The sequence below is a fragment of the Delphinapterus leucas genome, chromosome 19, assembly GCF_059928025.1.
Source record: "Delphinapterus leucas isolate spDelLeu-1000000601 "Yukka" chromosome 19, BTC_Dleu_Yukka2, whole genome shotgun sequence".
Classification (NCBI taxonomy): domain Eukaryota; kingdom Metazoa; phylum Chordata; class Mammalia; order Artiodactyla; family Monodontidae; genus Delphinapterus; species Delphinapterus leucas.
In genome coordinates this window covers 27210175-27222918 of record NC_143147.1, presented here as the reverse complement: position 1 = coordinate 27222918, position 12744 = coordinate 27210175, and the positions used below count along the sequence as shown (strand labels likewise).

Below are 12744 nucleotides of genomic sequence, written 5' to 3'. Positions count from 1 at the left end.
GTCATTCCTCAGCCTCTGTTCCCTGGAAGGGCCCCAGCTGAGTTGCAGGAGCTAGAAAATGCATGTAAAATATAAGTTTAGCATTCAATAGGAAGAATAAGATTTTTGGAAAATTGTCTAGGGAAAACAAGAAGTTCTGGAGGATCCATGAAGAGCTTAGTTCTTTGTGAATCAGAGCTGGGTCCTTAGCAGAGCTCTTGCTTAAGAGGTATCATGAGAGAAGGTGGGAGCGTGGATCTAGAACTCTTACTCTAGACCAATAACATGCCTATATAGGCTCTAGTTCCATCCTAGAGGGAAGTGCTGAGTGTCGGGGTCTATGTCCTAGAGCTGAGATTCAGAAGGAAGTATGGCTCCGTATGTGTCTAGAGCACCATGCTCTGGAACTGGGTGTCTCTGGGGTAAGAAAGTTAAAACGTGTGGTGATTTGAGACTGGCCCAATTCAGGCCAAGACCAACAGCTGGACAGGGCCCAAATCCAGCCTCTCTCTAGATGGAAACCAGGGGTCCATCTGGGTGAAGGACAGAAGCCTGATGGATCCAGAACAGAGCCTGGCAGCATAGCTGTGTTCCAGCACAGACCCTGGGTGCAGAAATGGCCCTGCCTGGGGTGTTTGGTGTTCCAGAACCTGTCAGGAACAACGCAAAAGGTGGAGTAGCGAAAGAAGGAAATTAATCCTGAGCTGCAGTGGACCGATAAGTCTATGGCTTGGTGGCCATGAAGAGGGCAAAGGGCTCCAGGACGTGGCTGAGCCTGCAGTAGGGAAGATTTACGCCCTGGTTTTGGCAGTTTTGGAACACCGGCGCCATGTCGGGAAAAGGCTTTGTAGGGTGTGAGTGTGGAAGGAAAGAAGTGATCAGCCAGGACCATTGTCAGACTTCCTCCTCTCTGAACCCTTTCACGGGCCCAAGGATCTAAGGATCTCAGCAGCCCCGGAAGTCATGGCCGGCCCCTAGTCTCCCTCAGGGTAGAGCACCTGGAGGGACGTGGCTGCTAAGGACAGGAGTGTGGCAGCAGGGGTGACAGCAGGGCCAGAAACAGGGCTGGGAGGGAGGCTCTGGTGGTGATGAGGGCAGGGAGCCTCCAGTCCGGGGACTACATGGCAGGGGGCAGGTTGACTGGAAGGGGAGGTCTCAGGGACACTGTGGAGAGAAGGCTCCCAGTACACAGCCACTGTGAAGGGGAGAGAGAGGAGCAGGAAGGAGAGTTAGGCACCAAGAGAGCTCTGAAAGGGCTCCCTTCCCCTACACTCCTCCTCTGGGAACCCACAGAAGGAGAGCTTCCCAAACCTCCAAAGGCCAAAGCCTTCCTGGCTTGACCTGTCATAGCATGTGTCCTCTTACAACACTTATAGGCCCTTAGCTGTGTGTCCCTAAATGTCCATGTCAAGGTCAATACCGTCCCATGTGGTCCACTTCTTCCCTGGGGGTCCATACTCACCCTCCATGAGCTTGGGCAAAAACTGGGCAGCTGCCTTGGTCTTCTTGACTCGATTTCCCTTCATGACTCGGCCCTCCTTGTCCAGGCCCATGTACCAGGCCCGGCCAGAACGACGCTGGCCATAGAGAGCAGAGGCGTACAGGACAGAGGAATTCTTAAAGATGCACCCCTTAAAGCGACAGTCAGCTGTGAAATGAGGCTGAGGAGACAAAGACCCAGAAAGGCACACACAGACAGAAGGACAAAAAGACACATCACTGAACAGAAGGGAGCCCTGGGAAGAACAAGGCAGGATATCATCCATACGTTTGAGACTGGGAGAGCCAACTTCTGAGTCCACACAGGAACTGGGAGAAAGGGAGCATGAGGAAGAGTCTGGTGGCCCCCCGAGGGCCGGGAACTAGACTTCTGGGGGCCTGGGATAAGAAGATAACTTCTCTCTGCTCTACTCCCAACCTCTCACCATCCAGGGTACCTGGAGGGAATTTCTGCTTGGAGGAGTTCCTGAATCCTTCCCCAGCATCCTGAATGACTCTGGGGAAGTGAGTAATAATGAGGTCTAGAGGAGGTTGGAGAAGACACAGGGGTCCAAAAAGGTTGTAAGAGTTGGACATTCAAAGAGCCTGGGAGTATTTAGGAGGCTACTGGAGGAGAAGGGATTGGAGGGACGCTAGAGGAGGTGCTTTCGAGCAGGCAGTGAGGAGAGGGTGTCGGCAAGAGATGGAGGGAAAGGAATCCATGAGCTGCAAAATATCTGTAGCTGGGAAGGCTGTACCTAGGGGAGTCCCCTGACTCCAGGCCACTCTGTCCCCTTGTCTCACCGAGCTGTAGTGCAGCCCCTCAGCGTTCATGACCACGTAGTGACCCAGCTTGACACTCTGGATGGTGACTACACGAAGCTCCACAGCGATCAGGTTGAAGTGGGCTGGGGGTGGAGAGAAGGGATAGCAGTATCCCAAGCCTCCAATCCTCATCTGAGACCCCCCGCCCTCAATTCTGGTCCCAGTTCTACTTCTTCTTTGCGGGGTCAAAGAGCCAGACTGAAAACAACAGAACCTGAAGCCACAATAGGACTGTCATCCCCTAGGCCTGCACTCCCCCTTCCCACCCAGCAGCTGGATTCCCCTCTCACTGAAAGAGCTGGTGTAGTCTGGGGTGTCCTGGATGCTCCCATCGGGATTCACCTGGAGGTAGAAACCCTGGCGGCAGAACAGTTTGGTGATCATGCCTTTGAGCTGAGGCTCTTGAGAGAGAGACATTCATCTTGGAACGTGACATCTCTTTTCCCAGAAACATTGCTACACTTGGCGGGATGAGAGGAGAGAAAAGAAAGGAGGATGGAGGGAAGGAAAAGGGTCCCAGTGCCCAAACTCCCTGACGCTCTAAGCAAGCTCTCTCCCACCTCTCTTTGACTCCAGAGGAAGCTGGGGTGTGGGTCCCTTCTGCTTCCTCTAACCAGCTTTCAGTTTAATTGATTGAAACTTATTTAAAGGCTTAATTCCTACTCTACAGCTCAACCAGAATGGGGGGAAGGGAGAAGAAGGAAGAGGAAGGGGAGAGATACATGGAAACGCAGAGGACAAAGGGAGACAGGCAGAGATGCTGAAAGGGCAGTGTGTTTGCGAATGTGGGGGGCATTAAGGTGACCCCAGGGTAGGGGCGCCCCCTCAGGAGTGGGGTTGGGACTGGGCCTGACGCTGACTCAGCACCTGCTGCTGCAGCTGCAGCTCGCTTTGTGTGGTCCTCGCCTTGGCCCAGCCCCGGCCTGTCTGAAACTCACCCACCTGTCTGTCTGTCTGTCTGTGTGTCTGTCAGTCTGCTGGCTCACAGGGGGCCAGCCCTCCCTGAGGCTCAGCCTCTCCCCTTCAGCCAGGTAAGCCGCCTGGGATGGGGGGTATTCAGTACCAAACCAAGGAAATGTGGGAGGGGGCCAGGGAGCTGGTGAGGCTGGCTGACACACGTGGGGGCTCGGTCCCACACAAAGGGTGGGCTGCTGACCGTACCACAGCGGAGTGCCGGCGGTAGGGGTAGGAGGATGTCAATGGGGTGGTGGGGGGTCTCCCCCTAGGGGAGCTGAAAGCAGATGGGAGCGAGGCCAGAGGGACTTCCCGCCTGTCACACCTGGACGGGGACCACAGGCTAACCCTCACCACTCTCCTCACCTGGCTCTTGCGGCCAAGATCCTGGGACCCACTCGTAGATGGTACGACCACCAGTTTTCGTGCGGGCATCCAGCCGTGTAGTGTGTCTGAATTCCTCGTGGCAGAGGGTCTCCTGAGCCCGTGGGGCCCGATTTCTCAGCTGTGTAGTCGGTCGTGGGGGATTGCACAGCTCCCTTCTTGAAGTGCAGGTCACGGGAGGGGGTGCACAGAGGGAAGGACTGGCGAGGTAGTTGCAAGGACACCCAGGGGAGAGCTGGGGAGATTGGTACCGAGCCAGGCAAGCTAGACGAGGAGGAATGGATCCAAGGCTCGGAGGAGCGGGAGAACCGGGACAGGGACGGGGCTACCGGAGCCGCAGAAACCCTCGGGGTGACCCAGGCGTCTGGATTCCTCAGCCCCCTCCACTGGGCATTGAAAGAATCGTGAGAGACGGCACATAGGCAGAGGGTGGTGGGGGTGGAGACTCCTGTGTTGGGAGGGCGTGGCGAGCGGGAGCTTCCAGGATTCGGGGCACCAGGCTTAGCCGCTCAAGCCTTCCCCTTGTCCTCGAAAGCGAGGAGACTCGGAGTTATGGGCATGAGACAAGGGAAACTGAGGCATCGTCTGGCCAAGAGTTTGTGATCCAGGCCCACCTCCTTTCACTTTCGGGGAGTCCCCGTCAGTCGGGCACTGCTTTTCCGAGTCCCTGGCCTCAACATCCCAGGCGGAGAGGCTGACGGCCCAGAGACCCCTCCCCAGGCACCCACATGGGCAGCGGTCCAGTCACGCGGGCCGCCCCCCCGCACAGTCGCACCTTGGACAGCAGGATGAGGAGCTGCTTCTGGCAAAGGGACTTGGTGCTGCGGCGACACACGCGCCACTGCGCCAACACGGGCCGGCTGCCCCCGGGCTGGTGGACCTCCCGCTTCTGCCAGATCAGGCTGCTGGCCAGTGCCGGCATGGTGCCCTAGGGGGAGGCACCCCAAACCCGGCAGGCTCCCAGAGCACGTTGGGCCACCCAGGAGAAACCAGCTAGCTCACCAGCACATGCTCTTCACTCTCCGGTCCGACTCGCCGCCTCACCCACGGAACCTGAGGATAAGCCCTAGACGACCTCATCCCGGGCACCAGCTCCCACCCTTGGGCCTCGTGGTAGCTTCGTCAGACCCAGCAGCCTATGTACCTCTCAGTTGACTCAACCCTCGACCTTTGCTCCCCACAGAAATCTCCCCCTTCTCTGATCTGCAATGTCCCTGTCCCCCACTAACACTATCCCAAAGCCAAGACCCTCAAATTTTCCAGGATGTGGTTCCAATATCCCCAGGCACCTTTCCACCCTATTTCAGGGCCCTGCACTACTGCCAAAGCCACTCTTGTAATTTTAAGGGTGTGGGTCCTTAGCTTTGGGGATATTAGCTCACCCCACCCGTGCTGGGGTGCTGCCAGTGTCTAGGGAGAACCCAACCTTGGTGTCTTTTCTTTTGCCACCCTCGAAGTGAAGAATCCCCCACTGTTTTTCACTGAAATCCCCCAAAACTATGGCTTGAAATATCCACACGGTCGCCAATCAGCAAGAAGAGGTTCCCAGACCATGTCTCTGGACGATACTGCTTTTTACCAAGTCACCCCCATTTCTAGTGGCACAGCATTCCAGCTGCTGAGCCCCTTTCCTCACCTTGTTACCATCCACTCCTTTTGAAGTCACCTCCAAATCCGCCCTTCCTAGTGGTTACACCAGGTGGTTGTCTGGAGGGCCCTGTGTCACCTCGGAATAAGGAGCATAGGTTTTTGGCTTTTTTATTTTTTTCTGGCAACCCCTAATTTCCTCAGGGACAGCTGGTGCTCTTTAGATCCCACGCCGTCCAATCCAGCAAGCCCTCGAGAGAGGAGCGCACCCACGTTGTCACAGGTCCCCAAATGTGAACAGACCCACTATAAGTCAGAGCGCATCAGAGCTTTCTGTGACAGGGTTTCCTTGTCCTCCCTGGGACTGCCTATAGCGCCCCCTCTTCCTTCCCCGACGCCCCTCAACCTGTCTGGTCTTGTCGATCCGGGCACGGCTGGCGCTGGCTCCGGTTCCAGGTTCCACTCTCCCTGTAACCCGCAAGGGGAGCTTCCCCCCACGCCTGGCTAGGCGTCCCAGAACCCAGGAAGGAGTGAGGGTGCCTCCGCAGAGCGCCCTCATCTGGCGAAGTGAGCACTGGGCCTGACGGCTGGACCAAACCGAGTGACGGCAGCGGCGGCAGAGGTAGCCGCTGTGGGAAGCTGAGGCGGTGGCAGCGACAGCCTCTCCCCCCTCCTCGGAGAGCCGGTCCGGGGGTGGGGCAGGGGGCTGAGATACCAGGAAAGAGGGGGAGGTGAGGCTGGGCCGGCAGAACCCCGGGGTTCCTTGGAGGCAGGGAGTGGAGACGGTCTTAGGGACAGGAGGAGCCCAGGCAAAGCCGCATATCTCGCATGTCTCGGGATTCAGAGGAGGAGGGACAAGGAGGAAACTCCGCTGAATGGAACTCTGGAAGGTGGGAGAGGTTGGGCTTAGATAGATGGAATGGCAGATGCCCCGAGAATGGAGAAAGGGACACTACTGCCCAGGATGGAGGACAGAACTGGATGAGGAAGGTGGCGGGAATAACTGAAGAGATAGCAGTGGTGGTGAGGTCTATCCTGGGGTGAAATCCGTCCTCCTTAATGTCTCTGCTTTTTGTGAGACAAGTTTGTCAGTCCCTGGTCTCCATACCTTTCTACTTTACACGTTTTTTCAGCAAATATATTACCCGCATCCCGATTGACTCCTAAGAGAAAAGACCATAAGAACTGGAGGGAGATGGATGCCAGAGGCTGCACCAGAGTGGGAGGGGTGCTGGCCACAGATTTGGAAAGTGGAGAGGCCAGAATGGAATGATCTGTGCCAGGGATGTGGTGGGAAGAGGGTAGGAAGAAGCAGAGGAACCGGCGAGGAGTCCTTCTAGAATGGGCTCTTTGGGCCCAAAGTGCTCAGCCTGTCTCCCCGGTGAGGGGAAAGCAGTCCCCTCGACATCCCGCTGGCCAACAGAAGCACCTTCCAGGTTAGTAGGAACAGCATCTTTAACTGACCCTGCCTCCCACGTCGTCTAATCCACCCCCCTTGCCTGCAGCCTTGACCTCTTGCACAGAGGGGTGCAGGGCGCAGGAAGGGTCCCTGCAAGGCAGGGCCAATGGCCTGAGCAGCGAAGCTGCGCCCTCCCCCACACGGAACTTTTGGCCACTCAGAAAATAGTGGGGCAGCGCCCCAGCCTTGAGCAACTGGCCCAGCTCATCCAGCAGCCCTAGGCACCAGGCGCTGGCATTCTAGGCTCCCGCCAGATAGAGCACAGGCAGCCGCTCACAGGCCCAGTAGAGCAACGTCCACAGGAGGTAGGGCGCCGCGACCCTAGTCCTGGCCACCAGAGGGCGCAGCAGCGCCTGGTCCGCCGCGTGCGCTTGCAACAGGGGTATGGGTATGCGAGTCTTGAGCGCCAGCTCTTGGCGGGTGAAGCAAAGCTGCCAACCGGAGGCATCCGGCTGCTCTGTGCCGCTCCCGCCGCCGCCGGGCACCAGGAAGAAGGAAGACGACTCTGAGGCCAGCGGGCCAGCACACGAGTGGCTCTGAGCCCCCTGGGGCCAGCCGGCCATGGACACCACGGGGATCAAGTCGAAAAGCAGGAGGCAGCGCGGTGGCCCGGGCGTAACCAGGAGGATGGTGGTGACACCCGCGTTGCGGGCTGCGTGGACCATGCGCGGGGCACCCTGAAATACACAGACGGGAGGAAGCCAAGACGGGCCGTACCTTTTGCTGCAGAAAACTGACCCCAGTTCTTTTCTCTTCCAGAGGCCAAGAGGGTTCCCAATACACAGTCCACCAATGGGTCTGCAGATGAAGGGCCCTGAATTTAGTCTTGAAAGAGAACAAATAAATACCTCCTCCGTCCTTGCCCTTTTCTCATATGCTAGTCCCCACTCCCATGGAACGGTTCACCTGACTCAGCAGGTAGAAAGTAACTGTTTGGGCCCTCCTAACGAATGCAGTAACCTCCTTTGCTGCACCTTGTCTACGTCCCCCTTACCTCTTTTCAGAAGAGGCTAGTGGTTTGCACCTTCCCTCTTAGGTTAGCTACAAAGGCTGGGAAGAGAATGGATAGGAAGATTGAACAGGTAACTACTTCCTGCTGCCTGTAAGGCCACACCCCTAAATTATAACCACGCCACTTTCTGGAGACTGTCAGGGTGGTTCCGGACCAGCCCGGCCTCCAGTCAGAGTTCAGTCACTCCTTTCGCTCTGCAGAGATCTCGCGGCTATCCTGGGAGTTGTAGTTTGTCTTCAAAGCTACCAGGGCGTTGGGCCACGCCCCCACATCCTTCCCTGTTCCGTTGAAGTAGTGCCTGATGGAAGTTGTAGTTTCTATGGAGATACGCTATTCTGTGTCTTTATGATAAACTATTCTGTGTCTTTACAAGGCCAGGTGAACCACACGAACACTCCTTGGGGTTAGAACACAGGCCTAATAGGATGGATCTGAATAGGAAACCATAATGAGGGACATACTCTAGGGCATGCGGAGAAATAAGGGACTCTATATCTCACTTGGGAGTAGAGGAGCCCTGGTCATTTAAATCTAGAATGGTTCTTGCATGCAATTGTAACTTCACTTTAGAGATGAGACCGCAAGCCTAGAAAGGTTGCACATGACTTGTCCAAGGTCAGAGCTCAGCCAGAGAGCTGTTGGAAATGGGCTCTCCAGCTGGGACATATCTCCTTGGAATCGGTGGTGGTAACGTTAGACAAGAACACACCGATAGTGTGCATGTAGTGATCCAGGGCTGGACATCTGACTCAGGGAAGGGACATGTTAGTGTTGCCGACCTCAGTCAAACAAGTGGTGGCAGGGAAAACACTTTGGAATCTCACAGCTTATGTGTGTATACAGAAGAGTTATCAGGACTGAAAATCAAGTCCAGAGGAAACACCAGCTGGGCTAGGGCAGGGCAATGAAAACTTATCAGGGGAAGGAAATGGCTTTCAGCGACCAGTGCTCTCATGGACACAGCTTACGTCCAGGCTAAAACTAGGAGCCAGAATGATAGGACAGAAAGATAGGACACCAGAGACACGCTCAGAGATTAGAACAATGCATACTGGACCAGCAATTCTTACATGCTTTTTTCCCAGGGGTCTGTCACCACAGTGAACTAGGCCTAAGTCCATGGGCAAGAAAATTAAGTGGAGACACCTTGAAAAATTTAGAGGCCTATGAAGGAGGGGACCCTCACAATCCAGGGCTCAAGTTGGGCAGCCTAAAACACAAGTTTTCCTAGTCACTGACAAAGAGAGGTCTTCTCGGTCAGTAACCAAGGGCCCTAAACACAGCCCAGAACGAGGGAGGCAAGTTTCCATACATCTGGTCGTGACCCAAGAGACCAGATGAGGAAAACTGAAGCCTGGGCTCTTTCTCACAGTCTGGGGAAATCAGGCATTGGCTGTCCACCCCCACATCTTACCTCCTCCCCAGAGGGTGGCTTCTGAGCCACCCTAAAAAGAGCTAAGTTCTCTGGGCTCTGGGGGAGCTTTAAGATGCTGGAGGTGGGTGACAGGGAAAGGAAAATTGCTCTAAACTCTAAAGCACTGCTCTCCAATAGCATTTTCCATGATGATGGAAATGTTCTAAACCTGTGCCATCCAATAGAGTAGCCGCTGGCTCCATGTGCCTACTGAGCACTTAAAAGGTCATGGCACTGAGGAAGAGAATTTTATTTTTTTGGCCAAACCATGAAGCTTGCGGGGTCTGAGTTCCCCGACAAGAGATGGAACCCCAGCCACAGCAGTGAAAGCGCCAGGTCCCAACACCTGGACCGCCAGGGAACAGAATTGGATGCCAGGGAAATTCCGTTCCCTGAGGAAGAGAATTTTTCACTTAATTTTTAACAGAATTAATTTTCCTTAATTTTAACTAATTTACATTCTATAGGCATTTGCCTAGTGGCTACTGTAATTGACAATGAAGCTCTAGGGCCTTGGGGATGACAGATTCAGCGAGACAGCGATGGAGGGAAAGCAGGGATAGCTTAGGTCCTCATCAGGCCCTGTGGGATGGGGCTGGGGTGGATGTCCTCAAACAACCACAGAACACTTCTCTTGTCTCTTTATTCCTCATGCATATCTGTCCCCTCTTTTGCTAAGTTGCTCATCACACACTGGTATCCCCACTCCTTGATGGTCTCCGGTGAGTTGTTGGATGTCTCTCGGTGAAGGCGCCTGGGAGACAGAGCTTCTCACTTGTCCCTGCCTGCTCTGAACTGTCTCTGGCGAGCGTCAAAGACTACATGCCCGAGCCGGGTGCCTGACCCAGGACAGTAGGGCTTCCAGCTGGTTTTGGGAGGCATAGACATCTGGCGATAACTCTGGCAGGCTGGAGGAACTCTATCCATGGGGTGGTACACCTGTTCTTGGCTGCCTACTCGCCGGGAGGGTGATTGCAGCACAATCAGCACAGGTACCTCTGAGAAGGTTAGCAGGTCATTGAAGGCCACCTGAGCCTTGGGAGACCAGGAGTTCTGACTGGGTGGAATAAAAGTCCATGGTATCTGCTGCCCTGCATCCTTGTGGAGGCCAGGATTTGGGATAAGGCATGAGTTATAATGGAGGCCTGATTTCTGGGATAAGCCAGAGTATTGAGTAAGGGCTGGACCCTTATGGGAGGCAGGATGCTTGTGGCGGCCTGGATCTTGAGCAAGGCCTGTGTTCTTGGGGAGGCCTGGGTCTTGGATAAGGCCTGGACTGTTGTGGATGCCTGGGTTTGTGGTAAGGCCTGGGTTTCTGGAAATGCTGCAGACTTTGGAAGGGCCTGGGGTCCTTGGGAGGACAGAGCCTTGGTTGAGGCCTAGGCTCTCATGAAGTTCAGGGGGTTGGGCCTGGCTTGGGATATGGGAAGTAGTGGATAACTGGGGAGGGATGGGGCCCTGGGAAGAGAGGACAGACTGAGAAGACTTGGAGGTTGGGGGAAAGGTGGGGGGTTGTAATAAGGTGGAGGGCTTCTGGTGCTTGCTGTGTTGATGAAGGACCCAGGATCTGGGAGAAACAAGCGGTAGATAAAGAGTGCATGGTGGAGGCATGTTGCATGGTGAGTTCTGGGCACTGTTTGGAGAATGGAAGCAAGGTTGAGAAGGTACAGCATCCTTGGAGTACGGGAATCTGGGGTAGACTGGAGTCTGGGGGTCCGTGTTTCTCTTCTCAGATCTGCAAGGAAGGAAGCTGCAGTAAGGGAAGGTCTTGGACTGTACAAATTTGTCTTTGGCATCATTTGAGATCTTCCATTCCATATTCCCCAACTCCAGGTAACCCAGTATGGATGCTGTGGAGGGCTTAGCACTGTCCCCACTACATTGCTTGAGTGTTTGTTCAGCTGTACCAGAGCTCACCAGACCATACCCCTCTTGGGGCCTGGAGAGGGTACCCAAGTCCTTTCTGGAAAACCCAGAGTTCTGAGGCGGACACACATGGAATAAGTTCTGCTTTACCCTGCGGGCATCACAGACCACACGGACGGAGGAGAGGCCTTGGCTGAAGGCAGACATGGTAGAGAGAATAGTATCTAGGATGTGGGTAGGGGTGGTGGAAGGGACTGGAGTGGTCCTCAGGTCCATGACCAGCGCTGGGACAGAAGTTGTGGCAGAGATCGGGACAGGGGCCGGTGTAGGGGCTAGGGCAGGAGTAGTAGCATGGGCAGAAGGTGGGGAAGGGACCAGAGTGCTGGCATGGGTATAGGTCAGATGAGCATGGGTCAGGGTGCAGACAGAAGTGTGGCCCAGGGACTGGGCTGAGGCACGTGTGGGGGCCTGGGCTTGGGCCCGGGCTGGTGTATGGGCTGAGGTATGCTCAGGGCCATGGACCTGGGCAGGGCTGTGCTCAGGGCTGAGGGCTGGGGAGGGGGTCTGGGCCTGCGGGCTGGTGTGCGCAGGGGGGTGGAACGTGGAGCAAATCTGGGACTGAGGTGGGGCGTGCTCAGACTGGTAGGTGGAGAAGAAGGTGTGGGCGTTGACAGGAGTGTTCCCAGTGGGGTGCACTAGGGAGAAGGCCTGGGCCCAGGCGGAAGTGTGCTCATGGGCGTGGTCTCGGGAGCAGGTCTCTGACGGGGTGGGGGTGCTCAGTGGGGAGGGCTGAGGAGAAGGTCTGCGCCTTAGCAGGTGCATGCGCAGTGGCCTGAATTGGGTGGCGGGTCTGGGCCCGGGCTGGGGCCTGAGCTGTGTCAGAGTGTGGGGTCTTAGTCTTGCTCTCTTGGGGCAGGTGGAGTGGAACCACGTCCACCTTGCTCATCCTACGGAGCTTGGAAGATGTCTCTTACCTGGAGTAAAAGGTGGCTTGGGACTTTAAGGCTGTGACAGGAGGGGCCTTCCCAGTTCCCACTACCCGCTCCTTCCACAGTCTCCGTGGAGCCTCCGTGGAAGCCCCAGCCCGTCCACACTGAGGCGGCATCCAGCAGCACTTAGAAGCCTTCTCATCTTTTTTGTCTGCTTTCCAGGAGTCAAGGTGCTTTGTGTGCCCGTGCAGGAAGCGTGGGCGATGGCGGAAGTGGGAAGAAACCCTTGAGCACAGGTTCTTGGGATCCACGGAGCAGCGCCCGCGCATGCGATGGCTGCCTACACCGCTGGCTTGCTTGTCTGCGGGGAAAGGCGAGATGGGTCAGGTCCTGGGTTCCTGAGGGGCTGAGAATCAAGGCAGGGATAGAAGAAAGGGGACAGGCCCACATCCCCTGAGCTCACGCTGGCGCCCACTCACCTTTGGGGAAAAATGATTGAAAAGTGCCTGCAAGAATCTCTTCAGATGCCTCCAGAGCTGAGGAAAGAAGGGGAGGGGGGAGGCCGGGAGCAGGGTGAGCCCTGAAATCCAACCCTTGTGCGGCCACATCCCAGCAGACCTCCCACCTCAGCCCCTTCAAGGCCCCAGGGCTCCCCCAGCACCGCTGCCCAGATCCTGCCCTTACCATAGTCACCACGTGGATCCCCGCGATGAGGAAGATCAAGCTGACCAGGAGCAGAAGAACTGAGTCTTCTTGCTCCTGGCATTTCCTGGGGATGGGGCCAGGGAACGGCTCGGCTCCATAGTAGGTTCGCTCACCCATGGCCAGGGCTCCCAGGACTGCCTGGGGCCCCTGC

General features: G+C 56.0%; 1 protein-coding gene and 1 pseudogene across 1 annotated transcript; both read right to left on the bottom strand.

The window, feature by feature from the left end:
- Positions 1-953: 953 nt before the first annotated feature.
- On the bottom strand, positions 954-2700 carry LOC149744900 (fibroblast growth factor 11-like). The gene is made up of 4 exons (XM_089901788.1): positions 2574-2700; positions 2263-2366; positions 1442-1640; positions 954-1174 (listed from the first exon to the last, which is right to left on the bottom strand). The coding sequence occupies exons 1-4, from the start codon at positions 2698-2700 to the stop codon at positions 954-956; spliced, it is 651 nt and encodes a 216-aa protein (XP_089757914.1).
- A 7164-nt stretch (positions 2701-9864) lies between these two features.
- LOC149744899 (uncharacterized protein SPEM3-like) lies at positions 9865-12710 on the bottom strand (annotated as a pseudogene).
- Between the last annotated feature and the right edge of the window lie 34 nt (positions 12711-12744).